Here is a 22,620-nt window from a genome sequence, read left to right on the forward strand (position 1 = left end):
TAATTATTGTATGGCCTTGCCTTACAATATAAAGCGCCTTGGGGCAACTGTTTGTTGTGATTTGGCACTATATAAATAAAATTGATTGATTGATTGATTGATTGAAAGATTGTTTGGGTAGTTTCTATGGAGATAAACAGTGACATCAGAGCACATGTATATAGCGCCAAATCACAACAAACAGTTGCCCCAAGGCGCTTTATATTGTAAGGCAATGGTGTGGTGGAAATTACATTTACAAGGCCAATAGTGCCCGTAGTTAAAGAATCACCCTCATATGGCTAGCATACTGGCAGAGTATAGTTCTGCACTTTTTTACTCTTTTAATTAATTTTATCAGGAAACGGAGCGTGCCGTGGCCTCAAATTTACCTAAATTCTGGCTCTTTTAGTGAAGCTTAGGGCTAGTGGCCGGCGATCACCTTAGTATTTCCTGTTTTCTTGTTGTTTAATGCTGGCAAATTATACTGTACTTCTTGTCTTTCTGATGCCTGATTCTGTTTTTTCCTCTCTGTGCAGCTCCATCCAGAGATGGGTTTGGTATTTGTGCTGGAGACCCTCCTGTCCTGTGCACCAACAGCATTTCCTGTATATTCGTTTTGTGAATTGTTCTGTAATTTATGTCCGTAGCATGGCCCAAGCAGAGGGTCACCCCTTTGAGTCTGGTCTGCTTGAGGTTTCTTCCTCAGAGGGAGTTTTTCCTTACCACTGCTGCTCTGGGGGTTAGTAAGGTTAGACCTTACTTGTGTGAAGCGCCTTGAGGCAACTCTGTTCTGATTTGGTGCTATTTGGTGGGGAAGATCATGAAGAAAGAAAGGGAAAGTGGCTCAAGGCAAGCACAGAGGAGTATGAGGGATGATGAAATAATGTCCACATGTACTTTCATCATCAAACACATTGTTCGGGGGATCACTAACCCCAGTGAGGTTAGTATTTTTATTTATATACTGCATCTTAAAATGTTAACCACACAGCTCCATTCGGCTTTGTGAAATTGGTTAAACTTAATCTATATTTGTATTTTATTGGCAGAATTTTATTTTTCATTTGATCTAATTTTAACTTTTTTTCTCTCTATTTTTCAATTCTCCAATCAAAGGGTGATGGCGCCCACTGACAACCTGTCATCCAATGGCGGCAAAGGGGTACCTCTTTCCTGGGTGAAGACCATGGCAAAGAGATCCTGGACTTTGTCTGCTACATCATCTCAAGCTTCCACATCTACTGTACCTTTGAGTGCTGGATGTCTCTGTTTCAGATGCTCTCAAAAGCAGGTGCCTTGTCTCTGGACACAGGAGGATAGTGCAAGACTTCGCTTGTCTCCTGGAGGGGCACATGCAGACGATCCCAGAAAACTTATCAGGTTTGCTTGTCTCTGGGTGCTGTTACACTGTAGTAGAGGAACATCTGAACCTGAAATAAGTTTATGAAGAAATATTACACCCATAATGACGTCATTGGCTCCAAAATTCTTATTGCCCACACTGTCCTTGCTTTCTGTTTTTTTTTTTTTAGTTTGGGTGCCTTCTTTGACCTGTTCTATTTGCATTTTCTCCTGCTTCGTAAGAAGTGGTGCTGCAGCTGCAAGATAATAGACACCTTTACTTGTTTTTAAGAACTTATCTGGTGTTCAACATCTTGTACTGTCGACACCAAAGAGAGGAATGAAAGGAACTATGTGAAGCCTGCTGTTTATAGCATGGCATCAGGTGGGACAAAGCGTGATCAAATAATGCCACAATTGCTGCACGCGCAAAGTGCTTGTGCCAATGCATGCCTTTGCAGGAACAATGTGTGTAGTGCATACCATGTTGTACACTGTATGTATACAATGCGCCAACAATACTTGGATGTGGCCATTTTTGGTCATTGAAAAGTTGCTAAAACAAATATTTCAAATAATCTGTGTCTGCTATGTTTAACCTGTGTGGAATTTAATGAACCAAAAGCGAATTTCAGATATTTTTTATATATTACTATGGAACAAACTGGACAAACAGTGTTGTAAAGGACAATAAGCAGGACGTTAAAGAGCAAACTTCACTTTCCCCCAGAACGACATGAAGAGGAATCGATCGCAGCTCACAGAAACTCCCATTGAAAATAACAGAGAAACAACCTGAGCTTCTTGCATGATTACATTAGATGAGCACAACAACAACATCTAAAAACCCAGATAATATATTCACAAGAGTTTTAGGCACAATATAAAAAGAGTTATATTTTTCAATGTTAATGCTGTTGTCTGTGTGCAGTGGTTAAAGTGCAGCCTGATCAGAGCGTCTCAATGCATTTCTCAATGTTACTGACATCTTGCAGAGTGGGTGACCTCACGAATTGTATAAAACCTGCCATCTGCTGGCTGTGGCAATTAGAAAAATCCAAACCACATGTTCCATAAAGATGTCACATTAAATAGATTCATCATGTAGTTTCTTGCAAGTGAGGAATCGCAATCAAGTAGGTGCTTTGTATATATGGTTGGAAAATATCGCATTTAGATTATTATTAATTATTGTATTTTTTTCATTGCAATGTCAAAATTTAATATATTGCAAGATTGAATTATATTTTAATATTGTAATATATCAGCATTCAGAGAATTTTGACACAAGATTAACTCAGTGCCAGCTGCTGTTATTCGCAAAAAAGGTACAAAATTCTGTTCTATTAATAAATTTAAAAATATATGATGCCCACCCTGCAAACAATCACGTTATGTGACAAGACTTAACCCTTATTAAGATGACAGCTCGAAATAGTAAATGATGATGTCACCAGTAGTGATTGTTTATCTTTATGACTTACAATAAATAAATAAAAACTAATATGCTGTGGGCTAACCAGAGTGAAAACAGGTTAGAAGCCGAAGAGACTTTTAATATATCACTTGAAAAAGATTGTAATTATTGTATTTGATCATAACTGTGTTATTTGTTATTACTTAGACCAACTTAATTCATCACAAAAGTATCAAGTATCAAGTATCACACAGATCAACAGAGGGTGCCAGTCTTGGTCTGTTTCAATAGTGTGTATGCAGGAAAAACGGCCAGCAAACCTGAGGTACAACTTTGAAAAGGACATTAATTCCTTGTCTTTAAACACGAAATGTCTATTTTATTCAGAAAGATCATCAACAATATGCATCATGAATGTATGATTTACACACTGACAATAGCAGATAAATGATGATGTGCCACCACCATTTCGCCCGGATGTTCGGGACCCCCTATATACACCCCTGTTACTATGAATTCAATAACACTGGATAACCAACAAGTTGTTTTTTTTCAGTTCTTTAGGTTATTTAAATGTGGTCTCTCCAGCCTCGGGTAACGTAATTTTCAGATAGCTGTTTTAAAAAAATTCTGTCAAGCTGAGCAGACACGTGCACTGCCCCTTTTGTTGTTATGACTACAAGGTCGTAAATCCGCCATGTTTTCCAGCCTGCTGTGTCGTTGCGACAGAGACGGAGAACTGGAACGACATGAATGTAGAAAATGATCATACGGCAGAAACACACAACGGCAAAGAGACCGTCAGCGTCCAGTCTGCTCTCGGAGACGAAGGTTTGTTTCAGTCATAATAAGGGGAACTAAAATAAGATTTCCCCATTTCTCACTTTCAGCGTTCAGGCCTAGCTGACTTCCTATGTTAGGATGTGGTGCTAGCAGCTAGCTAAAGTTACCAGCGTAGTTATGGAAAGTTTAGTTATTAAAATGAGTGGCTGCCGAACAAAACGCTTTTATGCTAAGGGTTGTTGTTTCTGTGCTTGCAGATGAAGATGTACATAAGTGCGGACGTTGTCAGTCCGAGTTTTCAACGCTGGAAGCTTTCATCCAGCACAAGTTGCGTCATAGCTGCAAACGGCCACAAGAGGGTGCTGCTAAAGAGGTAAAAAGTTTAAAATGAACTAATTACAGTAAAACTGAACTAATTACAGTAAAACTGGCAGATAATAGATTCAGATAGACGAGCGAATTTTGTCTGTTATAGTCCAAATTTGTTATATGTATAAAACAGAGTAGTTACAGCCAGGAGGCACTGAACGATCTACGGGGAATCCCCAGTGTCGCAGACCGAACGGTCCGCCGCTAAAAATCAGTCCGCCTTTTGCATCTGCGCATGCCTCGTTTCGGACCATAGCAGCACGTCTGAGACGGAGTCTCTTCAACCAAAGCAATCAAATGGATTAATGGGATTATTAACCATCAGATGATAAAGGTAAAACCACTTAAATCTTTCTAATAAACGAGGCCGTTTTAAGCAGAAACTTGGCAAATTCTGTGATGCTTTGAAATGACCGACACACAGTGAACACATCAGCTAGCAGCTCATTTAGCTGTGGCGCTCTGATCACTCGCTATTTTTTTATGATGAAATAATGCTGAATTTATGTGGAAATGATTATTGCACAAAAGCTTCAGCTATCTGTTGCTGAGATAGATGATGATTGAAGTGCAGTTTGAAGCAGAAACGAGGTTTTAATCTGTGAACCCTGGCTAATGGTGCATGCACAGATGCAAAAGGTGGACCGATTTTTAGGGGGGACCGTTCGGTCGGCGACACCGGCACTAATTAGGCTTACCTATTTCCTTGATTAAAAGCTTGACCTTGAATCGGGACCTGCCTCATTTAATGAACAGGTCAAAACTTCATTTGAAATAAATAAATTCCTGCCTTAAATAAGCGCCGGGCATTAGGTGCATTAAAAAGAATACATTTGGTCGAGTAACTCATTTTTTTTTTTAAGTCCGCTGCGGAGTGGTACCTTAAAATCCTAAAGCATGATTTATGCTTCTGCAGCTCTGTAGCTCTGTGGCCATGCAATGATGTTGATGTTAGCGCTGCACGGTATAGCCGGTTTAATCGGTAAACGCTATAATTTTGGCTGACGGTAGAGATTTGGACTCCACCAACGATTCATGATAACACCCGCTGAGTTTTTCGATCCAGGAAAACTCCTCTGTGAAGCGGCTGTGTGTGTGTGTGTGTGAAACCTGGGTCCCACCGAATAATAAGCCATGAATAATGAGCCACGCATGGGTGTGTCAACGATTATTCGAAGAATGACCCACGTTTTCATCTATCCGCTATGAAGGTGCCGCTGTGTGCCTCTCTGTACTCCGCATGTGCCACGTAGCAGCCTCTAGTGAGCCACAACCGACCTGTCATTAGAGCCTCGAATGGCTCGCATCAGCCACACTAAGCCACGTAGCGCCATGATAACACAGTGTCGGCGCACGTTTAGGCATGGGTTTGGTCCAAAACTCCAGCCCTCCCACACCTGGTCCCTTTTGAAGTGTGGGCTTTCAATTCACAGATTTACAGCAGCATTTAAAGATTTCACATTTTTTAAATGCAGTCTAAAAATAGATGCTCCAGTACAGATCCACGGTTGTGCGCTGTGCGCCAGGCGGCCGTCCACCTGTAATGCACCAGACCAGCTACAACCGAACCAAGGGTTCCTGGACAACTGCCTCTGGGCTCCTCGCTGGATCTGCAGCTCACTGGCTTTATTTCTTCTCTGGCTTTAAACACACACACCATGATCCCACTTTTAGCTTTAGTCCATTTATTTCTGCAAGATCGCTCTTTTGTGCGCGCACTGCTGTTCTCCATTCATGGACAGCCGCCTTGGTGCTCCTTCTCACTGGCTTCCTTTCCATCGTTGGCTTGCTGGCTTTATTTTTTCCCTGGCTTTAAACACAGTCATTTTTACACAGTGATCCCACTTTTAATTTTGTGTTCGTCTGTTTATTTCTGCAAAATCGCTCTTTTGCGTGTGGTGCCATTCTGCATACACAATAAGTTGGCCGCTTTAATTCTATACACCTGTGGATCACTTTCTATATATATATATATATATACCGGCTCAGAAGCCGCAACAAGAAGTGTGGCACACACGGTAGCGTAGTCTTTTTTTTTTTAACCCTTTGTAGGTCCTTTATTATAAAATAGAAAAGAAAAAAGGGAGGACGTGGCGAGACAAACCCAGGACCAAAGTCAGGACCAGAACCAGACGCAGCTGCTCCCCAGACTGAGATACAGAACAGGAAGGAGGAGGAGACCCTAAGGAGACAGGAACTCCCTCCTTTTATAGCCCCACAACAGGAAGCATACCCAGCGCCTCCCGGTGGCTGAGACCTCAAAACACACAACAGACACATTAGACAACAGTAAAGTCCCTTCGGCTGTCCCTTGTTTGCACTCGGGGTCACCACAGCAAATCCAAGGTGGATCTGCACGTTGAATTGGCACAGGTTTTACGCCGGATGCCCTTCCTGACGCAACTCCACATTACATGGAGAAATGTGGCAGGGGTGGGATTTGAACCCAGAACCTTCTGCACTGAAACCAAGCGCATTAACCACTTGGCCATCACCCCTGCTAGACACATTAGACAACAACACCATAAATACATTAAGACGGCAGGGGCCGTCTCAATCAATCAATCAATCAATCAATGTATATATTTCTTTATTTCTTCTGCAGCTTACACGTCACCGTGATACAACTTTTAATTTTGTGTTATGTCTTCAGAATCGGTCTTTTGCGCGCTCTACTTCTGTGTTGCTGCACAGCTCTGCGCTGATTTTAGCGGCTTCACAGGAGTTATTTCTTCCGTGGCCTTAAACACACATCCGCTTTCACGCGGTCATCCAAATTTTAACTTTGTGTTCGTCCAATATTGACTGAAAAAAAACAGTCTTTTGTGACCTTTCTGCCTAAATGCTCGTTTGGAGTGTGATGAGTCACTGCCTCAGTGCGCACACACAGCGGAGCTCATGTGATCCATTAACAAGATATTAAATCAGCTATAGGCATTCTTTTACAGCTAGGAACTGTTTTATTAAGCTATTAAAACATTAAAAATAGTTACCTTAAGCTGTTCAAAATACATTCCTCATGGAGCAGGAAAGACAGGAAAAAAAGCATCCAGATGAAACAGTCCTCTGTGATTCCACAAGCGATTAGAGGTGTTTTCAGCATCCAAGGTTTGGCAGAAAATAATTAATCCGCTACAAAATAATTATTTTATATACAACGTCCAGCGCACAGAGCAGGTGGAATTGTGTGCGCAAGAGGGCAGCCACTCCAAAAATAGCCTCTCAGGTCCTGTATAGCTGCCAGGCGCTGGGATAATGGGCTTTTAGCAAACTCGTAAGCACCACTCACATGCCTCTAAAACCTCGTACACAAACTGCCCCACGCTGTTGTTGCTAAATTTTGAACATCTTTAAATTAGCACCACGCTCAGAGAGGAACCTCGTTAACTGAAGATAATGCCTCTAAGAGCCACTCAGAGCCACTATTCTCCCACGATAGTTGAAGAAACCCTCTCGTAGCAAATAAAACATGCTGCGTGGCTCATTATTCATCCTTCATTATTCGGTGGAACCCAGGCTTAAACCAGTTTGCTGCGGTGGAGATGTGTGTTCTGTCGCTGATATTTGCAAAACCATTATTTATTTCAGCGGATGCACTGGGGGAAGGTGAAGGCTCCGTCATGACCTGAATCACACATTTGAGAAAGCTCCATATTTTTTTTTTTTTTACCGGAGCAAAAAGACGAATGAGCCAGACGATTTACCCAGACTGACTTCAAATATGAGTAAATTAAGTATGTTTATTATTATTTTTTGGTGGTTTTGTGTTGTTTTGTAAATGAAGAAAAGCTCCAGTGACAGTCCTGAAAGCGCTTCATGTATTCAGAGCGGGAGTGCATCTAGTGTTTAAGAGATGAAACTTCAGCCTCTTATCCAACAGTAAATAAATTTAATTCTTTCACCAAAACATCAAATCTAGGCTTGCATCTTAGATGTACCTTTCGGCAAATTGTACCTTTAGTTTTGAGATCTTCACAATAAATGTTTTCAAAATTACATCTGTTTTTGTTGTTGTTTTTATTTATTTATATTGCTCAATTTACCTAAGAGCCCCATTCAGAAACACGATTTTTACACTTAAGTTTATATACCGTTACTGTGAAGGGATTCAATTTATACCATGATATGAATTTTAGGTCATATCGTACAGCCCTAGTTGACGTGCCCGTGACCCTTTTAAAGTTCTCTGTCGCGTCTTTATGCAATTTACAACAGGAACATTTTCTGGATTAATTTGTCCCTCAACGAGCTCCACTTCTTTATACAATCATCAACCTTCAACTATATGGTACGTACAATTTCCTTCATGAATTGAAGGTCATTTGAGTATCGTTTTCTGACTGGGAGAGAAAGATGGAAAAAGAGGGGCGAGAGCAGCAGCGTTTATAATTGCCAGCCTTTAACAGAGGTCTGCCTCATTTAGATGCCGTGTATGAACATGGTTTGATATGGTACCCACTTTCCTTGACTCGATGAGTGTCAGTGCTGAACTTCATTTTGTACCTCTGTTACTGGGCACGTCCAGACTAAGGCTGAAATGATTAGTTGAGTAACTCGAATAATTCGATTACCAAAAATGTTCGAGGCAAATTCTGTGACTCGAAGCTTCATTTAACGTTGTAATACATATGCCAGGCCTGTGTGTGGTGCTGTAACGTCCCCAGAAGAACAAACAGAAGAAGACTAGAGCATGCATAAGCCCTGTAAACGCTAATCAAATTTGCACAATAGCTACAGCTTTCCAAAACAACACAGAGTGAAATAAAGCCTTTTAGGAGAAAAACGGTCCACGCTGATCATCTGAAATAGCTTCCTGCACATTTAAAGCAAAGAAGTGTGTTTGTCTGTTTTATTTATTTATTTTTTGTTTTTGTTTTTTTTAAAAACAGTTTAATCTGCTGCCTGCTCTCCGCTCTACGTGGGGAGTGGCTATTTGCGCGGCAACCAGTGGCTGCCTCTCTCTGCCCGGTGTGAGGGTCTCAGCACTGCCCTCATAGCTATAATGTACAAAACTGTAATGTGCACCTCCAAGAACATCACTTTTTGAGCTGGATGTAGTGTGGAACAATTTCTGTTCTTGTTTTTGAGACAAAATGTGAGTGAAATACATCAACATTTCCTGCTTCCTTGTCATTGCCTACATTCAGGTTGTTGGCTATTGTCTGAAGCAAAACTTTCTAACCATTTCTGCAGGCTAAGCGTACAAAAAACCCAAACAAACTATTTCCTATAATACAGGTCACTTCTTAGTTGCATAGCAATTTAATAATAACTAGTGTGACACAAAATAGCTGACCTAACGCTGCTGCCGTCTTAATGTTTTTTGGGGGGGTTCGGGTAACATTACATCCAGCACTGGTAATCTGGCATGTTCCCACTATTTCAAACACCCCATTTCTACTGTTTTAAGACCTCTTCTGATTTCAAGATGCATGCAACTTCAACCACACCTGCTAATGTTAACTTGTGCCTAAGAATTTGAACAGAATCAGCGGCTGATGGACGCGTTCTCCCAGTGGTGATCGAAGTCAAAGACACAAGCCTCTGATCCGGTGAAATCCAACAGCGTGGTGGGTCTGCATGTTTCAGCTTCTAACTCAGCCTTACTCTCAAGATAACCTATGTATGTTCTATTTTTTCTTTACCCTTCAGATGAAAGCCAGTGGTCCACTGGGCCGAGGTTGCAGGAAGAAAGTTTGCTTCGAGTAAGCTCAGTGACCAGTCAGATGGGACCGAAGGATCCACGTCTGACAGCGGTGAAAATGACAAACCTGCTTTCAAAGTCAACAAAGAGGGACGCTACATCTGTAATCTTTGTGAAAAGACATTTAAAACTGTGTGTGAGCTGTTGTATTTGTTTCTGTATTTCTCTGTTTTATGTTGCAGTATTGCTTTAAATTTTACATCGTACTGTTGTCATGAATGCGGCCAGTGCCTCGCTTTCTTTTTTTTCCCCTTTTCTTTAAATATCTGTCTGCCACCTGCTTGACATCTCTGGGCTTGTTGCAGGGAATAATCTTATCACATGCATGATGGGAAAAATTAGGAGCAGGTGTGGTTGAAGTTGCATGCATCTTGAAATGAGCTTATTTTTTCGATTTCTTTCATTTCCAGAGCCTACGTCTGGTGGCCACCATGGTTGTTGTTGCCTCTGTTTAAAACAAACAAACAAAAAAAAACTTTCTGCCAGGGTGCATGTTCTTGCTCTTTTTTAAAAGTTGTTGTTCTGTCAATGTTTTCTCCTAATACTTTGTTGTAGTTTCAGTAGAGCACATCTGAGAACCTCACATGAAACACACAGTGACCAGAAAAACTCACGTGTCAGCTATGTGAGACCTCCTCCGCACTAAAGGCTCCCTGATTCGCCACAATCGTCGTCACAACTGGTAAAGTGGGCTATGACTTTTTTATCTGGTTAATAAAGTTAACCAGATGGTAACGCGTCCTGTTTTTGTTTTTTTCTCTGCAGATGAGCGGCGCTATCGCTGTACCCTCTGTGGCCAGTCATTAAGAGAGTCTGGTGCCCCACCAGACAACATGAAGGCCCTCACACCCTGCACAAAAAAAGATCCGCTTCATTCAGTACAAGGAGATTGTGGTCAGCAAAGATGGCAGACAGAAAGGTTTGCACAGTGATAAGAAGAGTGAAATATTTTAACTGTTTGTGCCTGTGCTTTTAAACATTTTAGAATTGTTGATATTTAATTCCCAAATCTGTGCATGTAGAATTCCTAAATGCCCAGTCACACGGCACGAACAAAGGACAACGAAGCCCAAACGAAACAAGACATCTGGAATTGCAGAGGCATTGTTTAACCTTCATTCAGCTTCGTTCCTGCAGCTGCTGCTTTGTCAGAATTTCTAAACTGTTTGAAGAATTTGAGCGAATGCCGCAGATGACGTCAATTCGTTCATATTCGTTTTTGCTTTCATACTTGACAGTTCTTATAGTTTGCTTAGTTTTCGTAACGTTAACATTTCGGTTGACTTTCATCCAACTTCGTTCAACCTCCCAAGTCTGATGTATTGTAATGAAGGTTGACGAACACAACAGATATCTGAACGAATCAATAAATGAAGCTTGATGAGCTGAAAGAAACATCCTTGTGTTGCTAATGAAGCGTTCATTTTTGGGACGAAAAAGCAATGTTTTCATACAGAAACAATAGTGTTAAGAACGTTTTATCAACTGCTTTAACTATGCACATTCACACCGTTTGTAGCTGGCCTGCATGTGCCTGTGTGTGCTTGTCTTCTGGAGTAGGCTTCATCTGACACGGACAGTTCCCCGTGGCTGATGCCATGGACTATCTCAGATAAAGTGTACAACAAGTACAGACATGCCTCGAGAACTCAGAATGTGAAGACAAATAAAATTGTTGTTGTGAAGACAAACAGTCTCGCACCTGCAAGTACTGTGGAAATGGGACAAGGCTGGCTGCCGCCCCGGTTTTATAACGTGCTTTCGGTCACGTCATCATGAATGTATTGTTCAAAGCATTGAGGTCGACGTTCACTTTGTTTTTTCTTTTGTTAGAATTTTCATTTAAGTTCGGTTTGAGTTAGGTGATTTGCAGACTTTTCAGTGATGGGAAAGTGCAAGATCTTGTCCACCTTTTCGTGACAATTTTTGACTTTTTATCCTTCGTTCAGCTATTGCCATGTGACCGGGGCATAAGGAGGAACATGCATTACATTAACACACTATTTTAACTTTTTATTATTATTATAATTTTTTTAATCCAGGAGTGGAACCTGATCCTGCAACAGCGGGTCCTCAGCAGCAGGAGGTGGTGATTGTGGAGCATCATCGAGATCAGCAGGATAAAGTGGAAGCCCAGACTGTGGTCAGCGTGCTGGAGGCTGGTTCTCCAGAAGTCGTCCATCAGGTCCACTTCACAATGGAGCTGGATGGAACAACACAGGAGCAACAGGTGAGTGCAGAAGTGATACCTGTTCATATTAGGAATGTTGTAGCTCAGCTGTACCTCTTCTGGTCCAAATACCTAAAAGCTGTACGTGTGTCCAGGTGGTGGTGGATGACTCTCAGGCTGAAGCCTTGACCGCAGCTGCCACTGCAGGTGAGAATGTCATCTGTCAGGGCATCATCAACTCTGGCATCACAGTGGGGCCGGAGGAAGCGTGGTTTGAAACGGTACAGGAAGTTGAGGAGGTGAATAAAGTGACCTCCAACTGTCCACATGGTGATGACTGTGTCACTGAGATCCAGGTTAAAGAAGAGTTTGTGGAGATTGAGGCAGAGGTAAGGATGAAACAAGGTAGTTTGTATGTTTCTTTTAAGGTGCCATCACTGTAATACAATGATGACTCTCGATTTGATGCTCAGGCTCCAATCTCCTGTTTGTGTATGTTAAATCATGTGACACAGATTGGTTTTTATTGCTTTTCTGTTAAGTTACCATGCATTGATGCATTTGTCTGTAGCTTGTATTTGGGATAAAGGTATATGTGTATACACATGACAGCTGTGTTATTAAAAAAAAATGTATCTACATAAAGGAGATATTTTCCATTTCCACCCCACTTACTGTAATATCAAATAACTGGTCAAATTATAGGTAGATTGGTGGGGTCTGACCCCCTCCTAAGACTTGGAACTTTTTCACTTTGGGATGATGACTTACAAAATGCGCCCAAGTATTTGTTGTGTTTTTAAAATGCTTGATCTTAATTTTGCACAACTTGCATACTGAATTGGTCATATGAACTTCCTTCTTACCTGAGATTTCATAGAATCCAAAGTGCACCCAAATGCATACATATAGCAATACTGGTGATACGATGCAATACGATTCACCCCTGTTTAATTCAACGCTTCACCCCTGATGCAATTCAATATGATGTAAAGAAATGATACCAAAAATTTAAATAGAAAATAAGGAGTTGTAATTCAGTATGGTACTATGTATTCTTCTTCTTCTTGTGATTCTACTAGAGGCAGAGGATTTGTTTTACTCCTTATAAGCAGCAAATTTACCAGATTCAACATTAAGGAACAGGAATTGGTTCCCTCAAATTTGGAACCTGTTTGATCACACTGTCAGAACTTAAACAGTACAGTAAACAGTAAAACATCATTCTCAATGAGTGACTTAAAGCTGGTCATTCATTGACAGAGTACCGCCTTGGCAAAAGTAATTTGAGATACTTTCTTACCAGTTTTGCCAAGTTAGGGGGCACAGCGACAGCCACGGCATTCTTTCCAAATGACCTGCGTCTTGTCAACTTTCCCATCTTTAAAAAAAAAAAGCCAAAATATTTCCAGTCACCTGATTTAAATGTTTTAGGTGCCTAAAAAAAAAAAAAATCTATGGCCTCCATTTTGAAATAGATTTGTTGTGGTAGAAATGTGCTTTCAGGCTTCCGTCCGTGGTGCATTCAATGTGCATCAGAAAAAAATCGATGCAAGCGCGCAACAGCCGATCCATCGTGATTTCATCTGTCAGTTGAATCTATGCACACTGAATGAATCGATACACTCGCATTGTGCACGTTTTATCTAGATACCGATTCATATCGATCAATCTCCACATCCCTACTTCAAAGACATCAGTGGGCCTGTGTGAAGCAGAATGAAATAAAATTAATCATTCAAAATTTATAATGTTTTTTAAAATCTATATTATGAGCTACAGTTTACAAAGGGTGGTGGGCCAAGTGGTTAATGCACTTTGTTTCAGTGCAGAAGGTTCTGGGTTCAAATCCCACCCCTGCCACATTCTCTATGTAATGTGGAGTTGCGTCAGGAAGGGCATCCGGCGTAAAACCTGTGCCAATTCAACATGCAGATCCACTGTGGATTTGCTGTGGCGACCCTGAGTGCAAACAAGGGATCAGCCGAAGGGACTTAATATTTATGAGCTACAGTTTGAGCCAGTTTAAAATTAAATATGATGCAAATTTCATTATTTTGTGGTACATTTTACATTATTTGATATTAATACTTTTGGAGGGCGGTATGCATTTTCAGAGGCCCGACGTTCATGGCCAGTTGCCCAAAATGACAGATGTTAGGCGAGTGCGAATATCTGTCATTTTGGGCGACTGGCCATGAACGGAGGGACTCAGAAAATGTATACCGCACGACAACAGCATGTTATTTGCATTATTATCACTTTACTGAGATACACAACACGTAACGCGTACATAACAAGTTGGCTCATTTTAACTTTTGTTGCGTCGGCTGGCATGCGCTGCTCTCCGAATTCGGCAGTGCGTCCTCAGCTGGCTGCTTAATTGGCTGCTGTTAATTGTCGTACTATCCATGAGAAAATCATCCGGAATATCCATATTGGGACCAACACACACTTCTCGCCTTTTTATCTTTTCCTCTGCGGACAGTTTTTTTTTTTCTCCCCTCTGCGGACAGTTCTTGGGCTGCGCGTGCGCTATGACGTCATTTGTTTACGCACCGCGAGCTGGTATTGCCAGGTAGCGTTGACGTAAATCTACGATATCGGCCTAGCAACGCCTCGGTAAAGTGATAATAATAATACAATAACATGCTTTTGGAGGGCGGTATGCATTTTCAGAGGCCCGACGTCCATGCCATCACCCAAAATGACAGATATTTGCACTCATTTTTTGGGCGACTGGGCATGGACGGAGGGACTCAGAAAATGCATACCACACGACAACTGCACGTTATATGCATTATTATCACTTACTGAAATACACAACACGTGGAATCACATTAACAGTATTTAATGTCATTTCAAAATGCACGACACCCAGCAAACGAGGACATAAAAAGTTGTCTCACTTTAACTTTTGTCGTGTTGGCTGGTACCGCGCTGCTCTCCAAATTCAGCAGTGCTGCCTTTATCAAGCTGGCTGCTTTGGCTGTTCATTGTCGTACTATCCATGAGAAAATCATCTGTAATATCCATATTGGGACCAACACACACTTCTCGCCTTTTTATCTTTTCCTCTGCAGACAGTTTTTTTTTTTTTTTTCTTTCTCTGCAGACAGTTTTTGGGCTGCGTGCTATGACGTCATTTGTTAACGCGCAGCAGGCAGGTATAGCCAGGTAGCGTCGACATAAATCTACGATACCGGCCTAGCAACGCCTCGGTAAAGTGATGATAATGTATATTAGTAATAAATAATGTCTTAAAATGTTAAACACCTTAATATTGGCTGGATATAGCATTTGCTGCCATGTACAGTAGCTTCACAGAGCTGTGATACTGTGATACTGAGCTTAGATACTTTAGCCTTCCTGTGACCGTTAATTGCAGTAAGTGGGTATAGAAAATGATTGAATTGTTGAGAAAGTTGTATATGTAAGCCAAACGTGCCATCTACTCGTGTGATATTTTCTGAGTGGTGTTTGAGCTACTGTCTTCAGAGAAAAAAAACAGATTTTCAGTGTTTCCATTCTTTCTCATGACGTGGCTCCAATACCACTGTGCTTGAAAGGTTATAACATTTCACAAAATCATAGTAAGTGCGTGAGATGGGCATTAATGGGAGCCAGTTTGCAGTCAGTTCTGAAATTTAGTTTTGTTCCCAACCATAATCCAGTCTTGCAGAATTGTTTGCACACATCATATCAATATTTAAAGTCTTTCATCTTCTTTTCTTATTATAGGAAGAATGTGATGGAGATGATCAGATGGCTTCAAAATTGCACATGTGTCCCCACTGTAATCACTCTTTCAAGGGACTCAGCTGCTACAACTTTCATGTCAAGGGTCATTTGGGTAAAGCCAAAACCAGCATTCTGCATCCAGACAGCATACAGCCCTCTTAATAAAATTCTTGTGGTAAAAAAGTGCTGTTGTGCATAATAAAAAGTACTGTATTGGCCCGAATGTAACATGATTGCCTTCCACCTGGGAAGAATTAAAAGATACCATTTGTATGTGGACCAATACGATACTTTTTAAAAAACAGTTTTCTTTCTGACCTAATTTCAAAATAAGTTGAAAAAAATTTGCATTTTTTTATGAAGCATTTTTGCTTTATGAAAAAAAAAAAAAAATGCTGTAAATGAAATAAAAGCCTAAACAACATAGAGTGAATTGCTTAAGAAGTTTCTTCCCACTGTCTTTCCTTTGTTTGGGCCTAGATCAGTACAGAATTTAAATTTTGTGTCATTTTGTGTTGATGTAGGTTGCAAGCCTTTTAAGTGCACTCGGTGCCAGAAGGACTTCCTGACTGGCCAGCTGCTGAAGAAACACATGGATGGCCACCTCATTGAGAGGAAGTACAAGTGCGGCGAATGCGGCAAGCTGTATAAGACAGTTGGGCATGTGCGCGAACACATGAGGGCTCACTCCAATGAAAGGCCGTATCGCTGTGCCAAATGTAACAAGGGCTACAAGACCAAGGTGATTTGTGTGCAGTTTGACTGTAGATGTTTGTTGTGTTGTCATGTGGTGAATAGATTTTCTGTCTAACATTGTCCTCAATTGCTCAGAATGCATTGCAGGTCCACCAGCGAACTCATGGGAATTTGAAACCCTACGTGTGTCACTTCTGCTCCAGCAGCTTCAGGGAGAAAGGTTCTCTTGTGCGACACATTCGCCACCATACGGGAGAGAAGCCTTTCAAGTGCCCGCAGTGTGGGCGTGGCTTTGCTGAGCACGGGACCCTCAATCGCCACTTACGTGCTAAAGGTTGTTGAGATAGACAAACTATAAAACTGGCAGTTCTGCTAAAAAACCCCAAAACAAACAAACAAAAAAAAACAACAATACATGTACATGGTGATTAAACAAGTGTGTTTGTTTTTTCCTCTTATCAGGAGGCTGCCTTAAGCTGGATTCCAGTTTGCAGCAGGTCGTGGTCACGGAGGAGCAGGCATCAGTGGACGGCCTCACTACTGAGGACCCTGAAGGCGTCCTGATGGAGTTCTCTTCTGTGGTAGCAGACACACAGGAGTACATTATCAATGTAAGCGTCTCCGTACTCAAAAGTGGTGCTTATGTCACAGTTTCAACAGGAACCTGAGTAACACTGGTAGAAAATTTGTGCAGTGCTGCCATCTAGTGGTTCATGTGTTCTGTCTACATGCTCATGGATTTTCTGATATCTCTGCATGCTGCTGGTAAAAAGCAAAAGCTGTGCTTTTTTGAGAGCCACAAGTTGGAGTTTAACTTGAAGTGAAGTGTGCTGTGAGCTATGCCTTTTGTACGTTCCCATCCATCAGGGGATGCATAACTGTACCAGAAATTGTTGCAAACATTCTTCAGTCAGAAACAGTGTCTCCTCAAAACTGACCAGCCACTACTTGTGTTAACCCCCACCCCCCCCCTTTTTTTTTTTTTTTTTTTTTTTTTTACATATCTTGCACAAAGAAAGACAGTAAAAATAATTCATATTACAGCTGAGTTGCACTCTTCATGAGCTCTCAAGTGAGCCACCAAACATGGTTGTTGGAAAGGTTTTTTAATATTCTGCAGTGTTGTTTTGAGTTTTCCAGGGGTGGTGGACAAGCGGTTAAGTACCGAATCAATATGCAGGTCACTTTGGATCTGCTGTGGTGACCCTGAGTGAAGAAAGAGAGAGGCCTAATGACACAGTCACACGGCACGCAACAATTCCTGAACGAAGGGGAAAAGTAAAAAAGTCACAATTCGTTGCGAAAAGGTGGACGAAAGAGCTTTATCACCGAATAGCCTGTGAAGCAAGAGCGCCAAAGGGACGAAAGAGGAACTAAATGAAACCGAAGCTAACGTTGATCTCGACGCTTTAAACTAAACGCGCCTGGAACCACTGCTGGAGCAGTGTGTGTCTGCATCTCTGTGTTCCAGGACTCGGCGCTGGGATGGAGTTCATAGTGCCTGAGTCTTGGAGAAACTGCAAACAGAGGCTGTGGAGATCTGTGCACACGTCGGTGGACCCATCTACTTTGGTTCCTCGTCCAGAACAAAAGAGGGATCATCTTCATCATCAGAATCCTCACTGTCTGAAAACACACTGCTCGCTACATCTTGCTCCAATTTAAAAAAAACAAAAAAAACAAAAAACAAAACTCTGGTGTGCCGTGGTTACTGTTGTATTACGTTACTAAGCCATATATATTGATTTATAACAGAAAACTGTCAAAAGGGAGAATAAATACAAGTGTAAAGATGATTGAATCTATCAGAGCAGCAAATTGATCAGCCCGTGTGAACGCGCATTGATTCCTTGTGTGCGGTTATTCCACCAGCTGCCACTGATCCACAACGTGAATTCTGCCTTCCAGAACAGCTCTTTATATAAAATTTTGAATCACCTACCTGTTGCCACATGTACATAAGGGCTGGATTGTCATTCCTACTCTCATATTGTTATATTTAATAAAAAATAACACGTATGCAGGAGCTGCCACTGCATTCAAGTACCATTGGAAATTACACAACTTTTTTGTTGTTTCAAATTCAGCAGTTACTTGTGGCAAAATAATTAATTGTATTCACGCAAAGATTACTTCTGGCCTATATAAGGTGCCTGAGAGATTAAAAAAATACAACCAAACAGGCTGAGTTTGCCCTGTAATTTCTGACAGTACATGAATACAGTGTCAGCAGCATCGCTCAGAAACGGCTTCTGTACTTTGTGAAAACATTCATCTAGTCGAACGAAGTCATACTAAACGCTAACGTTACAAAATCTAAGCAAGCGATTAAAAAAAATGGCAAAAATGACAGCAAAATGAAATACTGATGAATTGAGGTTTTTGTTGCCCTTCGTTCAAATTTTTCGACAGTTTAAAAATCCTGATGAAGTGACCGCTGCAGGAACAAACTGAACGAAGGTTAAACGATGCCAACGAAAGTCCAGATTTCTTGTTTCGTTTCGGCTTCATTTTCATGTTTTCCCAAGACGTCCTGTTTTCACATCCTGTCCTGGCCAATCTGGGTTTTTTTTTTTTTTTTTTTTTTAAAGAAAGTGATGAAAATGTCCTGGTTTTCATTGCTTTTCATCTTTGAGCATCTTTGAGTAAACTTCAAGTATCTCATTGCCTTGCCGAGTGTCCTGGTTTTGGTAATCAAAATGTGATCACGGTCACCCTAATATGTGCCCACATAGTGAGAATCATGTTTCTTCTTGTGGTTGCTTGCTTATTAGCTGACACATTTGTGGAGGTGGTCAGGTGTTTGTAATTTTCAGGAACCATCCAGCAGGTGGCAGACACCTCTACGGGTTATTACATTGGTAAAATAAAGTTGCTTTTTGTATTGATATGGCACTTAAATGTTCACCATAAATTGATTTTAATAGTTTTTGCTCTGTTTTAATTTGGTGAGTTACAAGATGTTGGCATTTATTTGTTTTGAGTTGCTGTCTACATGAGCTGGTTGGGATGGACTAACACTCTGATCTACAAGCCCTACACTGTTATCAGTACAAGGAAAATGTATTAATATGGTGATTATACTCATCGTATTCATTAATAAATTTTTCCTGTTGAAAAACTTCCTTTTTTCTATACATGTATGATTCATTTCAATATTTATGTATATATGTCTAAACCTTTTGAAAGTCTTTTAAAAATAGGTAGTTGAACTTGCTGACTGATGCTCCATTAGTTTCATTCATACATTATTTATTTATTGGACATTTTATTTCAGGTTTTGACCCATGCATCAACATTTATTCTTTGTTGTTTACAAATTTACTTTTTACCTCTGCCAATGAAGTTGGGTGGAAGTTATGTTTTTGCCCCTGTTTGTTTGTGAACAGCCTGGAACCCATGATTTTTCATGTCATTCTGAAATTTTTTAGAGGATTCATATCCTGATAGGCAAGAACTGATTCATTTTTCAAGGTCAGAGGTCAAAGTCAGAAAAAAATATTGGAAAAATCCCTATCCTTTAACATTGAATGAATGTTCAGAAATTCATAACTTCAAAAAAGATCAAATTTCTTTCATATTTGAGAGCCTTGTGTAGGATGGGGATTCTTTGTTGACTGACAAAGTTTGATCCAAATCTGATACGAATTACAGATTTTGTGGTCATTGAAACACCCATTTAATGTATATTTTACATTATATCTTAAACATGCCCCAATCACTTTCAGTGAGGGCAGTGAGGTGCAGACTGGCACTCACTATCGACTGACAAAGACTGAAACATGTTAGTGGAGGTTTGTGGTACGAGTGCGGTGCTGTAGTTTATTTATTTTGTGTGTGTGTGTGTGTGTGTGCACGCATGTGTGTATGTGTGTCCTCGCCAGATGTCACCAGCATCAGCTGCCAATGTCCTGAATTTTCTTTTTCTGTGTCCTTCAGACAGAACCAGAAGAGACGGTGCAGGTTGAAGAACTTACACTCATTGATGACGACCATAATGAGGTCAGAATTCCGCTGCTTATTTCCGCTCGAGGTATCTTCCTTGCACTCGTTCCACTCAGATCAAATACCTTCTTTCCAGGTGGGCACCCAGATTATGAAAGTTGTGCAGCGTATTGTCAGCCAGTCACAAAGCGCCGGCGGCACAGGCAGCCACCAGATCATTGTGCGTAACGCGGCAGATGAAGAAGGCACGTCCATCTCTGACTGTGGCGACACCATCACCATCGCTACGCCCGAGAGCCTCACAGAGCAGGTGGCCATGACGTTGGCCTCAGCTATCAGTGATGGAACACTACTGGCCGCTGCGGGAGCCATGGAGGCAGCAGATGGAATGGTTACTATGGTTACCACTCAGGAAGCAGTGGATGAGGGAGTTCAGATGGTGCAGCAGCAAGAGGAATACGTCATCACGTCACCGGAGGAGGTGGAGATTCTGACCCGTGTCATATGAAGGAAGCAGAAGCTAACTACTGACGAAACAGTTTGCAGAACGTTTTGAATATTGCGGCAAACAAAACGAAAACAAGACCTAAAGCCCAAGTGTTAGAGAAATGTTACCTGCAAAGATTTTTGTGTTTGTGAAATATAACAGCTGAGAGTGCATGAGGACGAGTTCTGTGTTTGGATTAATTTATTTATTTGATCAGCTGTCTGCTGAAGTATTCCATATTTTTGGTGCAGATGACTTCAAAGCACGAAGTAACAGATCGGCTTTTTAAGTTTTTATTTCTAAGGCAGATTACTTGGACATAACTACTTTCCATGAAATTTGATGAAAATGTTGGCCTGGCTATGAAAAGGTCTGAATATTTTGTGAGGGGTGTTTTCACTCCCAAACCACTTTGAAACTTAGTCAAACAGCTGTTCAGCCTGGAATTGAGAAACTTGTACAAGGTTTGCTGAGTTGTGGATGATGTCGATCCAGCAAAGTGAAAGGTTACGACTTATTGTTTCGTATTTTACCAGAGCTGCTTGTTGAATGTTTGTCTTTGCTGCTTTTTTGTGATACTGCAAAGTAAAATTTCTTCTACATTCTTACTTCGTTTTTTTCGTGCATCCTCAGACATCTGGAAACTGTTTGGTATCCTAATCCTTGCTGATTTTATTCGGACTTCAGGTCAGACTTGCACAGCAGGCCACACAGTGCGATCAGCAGTTGGGCTACCGGTATGTAGACCTGAATTTGATTCCTGATCACATTACCCATCTGTGTCCTTGGATAAGACACTGAACCTTAATTGTCCAAGTACACCCAGCTATACATTTGTGCTCTCCTTCAGTGGGAAAGTAGCCTAGGATGGACTGGTGTCTCATCCAGGGGTAGGGTAGGGGTAGGGGAGACCGGGGCACGGTGAATCACGGGGCACAGTGAATCAGTAGCTCTATCTGCAAAACTACATATATATTTGCAACAGTTATGCCATATTTTTATGCATAAAGACACCCCCTTATAAATTAGTGTTTTGTTTTTGGATACATTAAGGGTAAAACTAAGTGGCAAGTGAAGTCAGTTTTTTCCTATCAAAAGTAAATTTTGTGGATGTCATTGTTTTTGTATTTATTTCTCACAACAGAGGAAAGGTGGCTCAAAAAATTGTTAGACCACCCGTCCAACTGATGAGCATGTGTTACGTCTTCTCCAGACTATCAGCTATTTGATAACATGACTCGTGTGACATGCACCCGGGGCACAGTGAATCAGTCTAGAAAGTGATTTACTAAGCCCCAGTATCAAGTGGATGACAAATATTACTTGTTGAAGCTTTATTTTTCCATGAATTATTCTATAATTTGTGTCAACTGTTTTCACGTTTGAACAGAAATAAATAGTAGTTTCTAAAGGACTTGTATCACTATATAAGTCACTCACACATTACATAGCTGGTTTGCTGGATTATAGTTTGCGTATGCATCAGCATATTTTTAATAATTTTGAAGAAATCTTTATAATCATGTTTTTTCATTATATTCTAAGTTGATTCACTGTGCCCTGTGAATTAGTGTCCGGGGCAGTGAATCAAAAATTTAAAAATTGATTTTAAACACCTGGAAATTACACTTGGGGAGAAATAACACAGCCTTATAAACAATATCTTGCTGTATTAAATCCATAATAGAATGACCTAAACCTATGCATAATGTGTTTATGCTGCCACAAAACATTTCTGATCTACTCTGGCCCAGCTTCCCCATTCCTAGACTTGTGACAGAATCTTGATAAGCACCAGTGTCAATGCGCCTTGGGGAGTTTGTAGGACTTGTGTTTTGGGACGAGAAGTAAATTTCGGTTTATTGTCTTGCTCAAAGGTACTTGGAGACAGAAAAGCAATAGTTGGCAATCAAACCACTGACCTTTTAGTTAAAAGTCAACGCACTGCAGCATCTGAGCTTTAGTGTTACACACATGGATACTGG

At 41.0% G+C, this 22,620-nt stretch overlaps 1 protein-coding gene across 1 annotated transcript; it reads left to right on the plus strand.

Annotated features, from left to right (window-relative positions):
• Window positions 1–3,362: 3,362 nt before the first annotated feature.
• On the plus strand, window positions 3,363–21,243 carry e4f1 (E4F transcription factor 1). Its single transcript, XM_034191377.1, is given in 19 exon segments — window positions 3,363–3,571; window positions 3,781–3,896; window positions 9,379–9,410; window positions 9,459–9,462; window positions 9,545–9,583; window positions 9,585–9,732; window positions 10,163–10,204; window positions 10,207–10,230; window positions 10,233–10,274; window positions 10,359–10,453; window positions 10,455–10,515; window positions 11,639–11,826; window positions 11,922–12,155; window positions 15,508–15,619; window positions 16,032–16,249; window positions 16,339–16,537; window positions 16,666–16,814; window positions 20,143–20,205; window positions 20,285–21,243. Coding segments are annotated over 19 exon segments (2,220 nt in total). The 5' UTR covers window positions 3,363–3,489; the 3' UTR covers window positions 20,657–21,243.
• The last annotated feature ends 1,377 nt before the right edge of the window (window positions 21,244–22,620 follow it).

Source organism: Thalassophryne amazonica, chromosome 16 (genome assembly GCF_902500255.1).
Source record: "Thalassophryne amazonica chromosome 16, fThaAma1.1, whole genome shotgun sequence".
In the NCBI taxonomy this organism is placed as follows: domain Eukaryota; kingdom Metazoa; phylum Chordata; class Actinopteri; order Batrachoidiformes; family Batrachoididae; genus Thalassophryne; species Thalassophryne amazonica.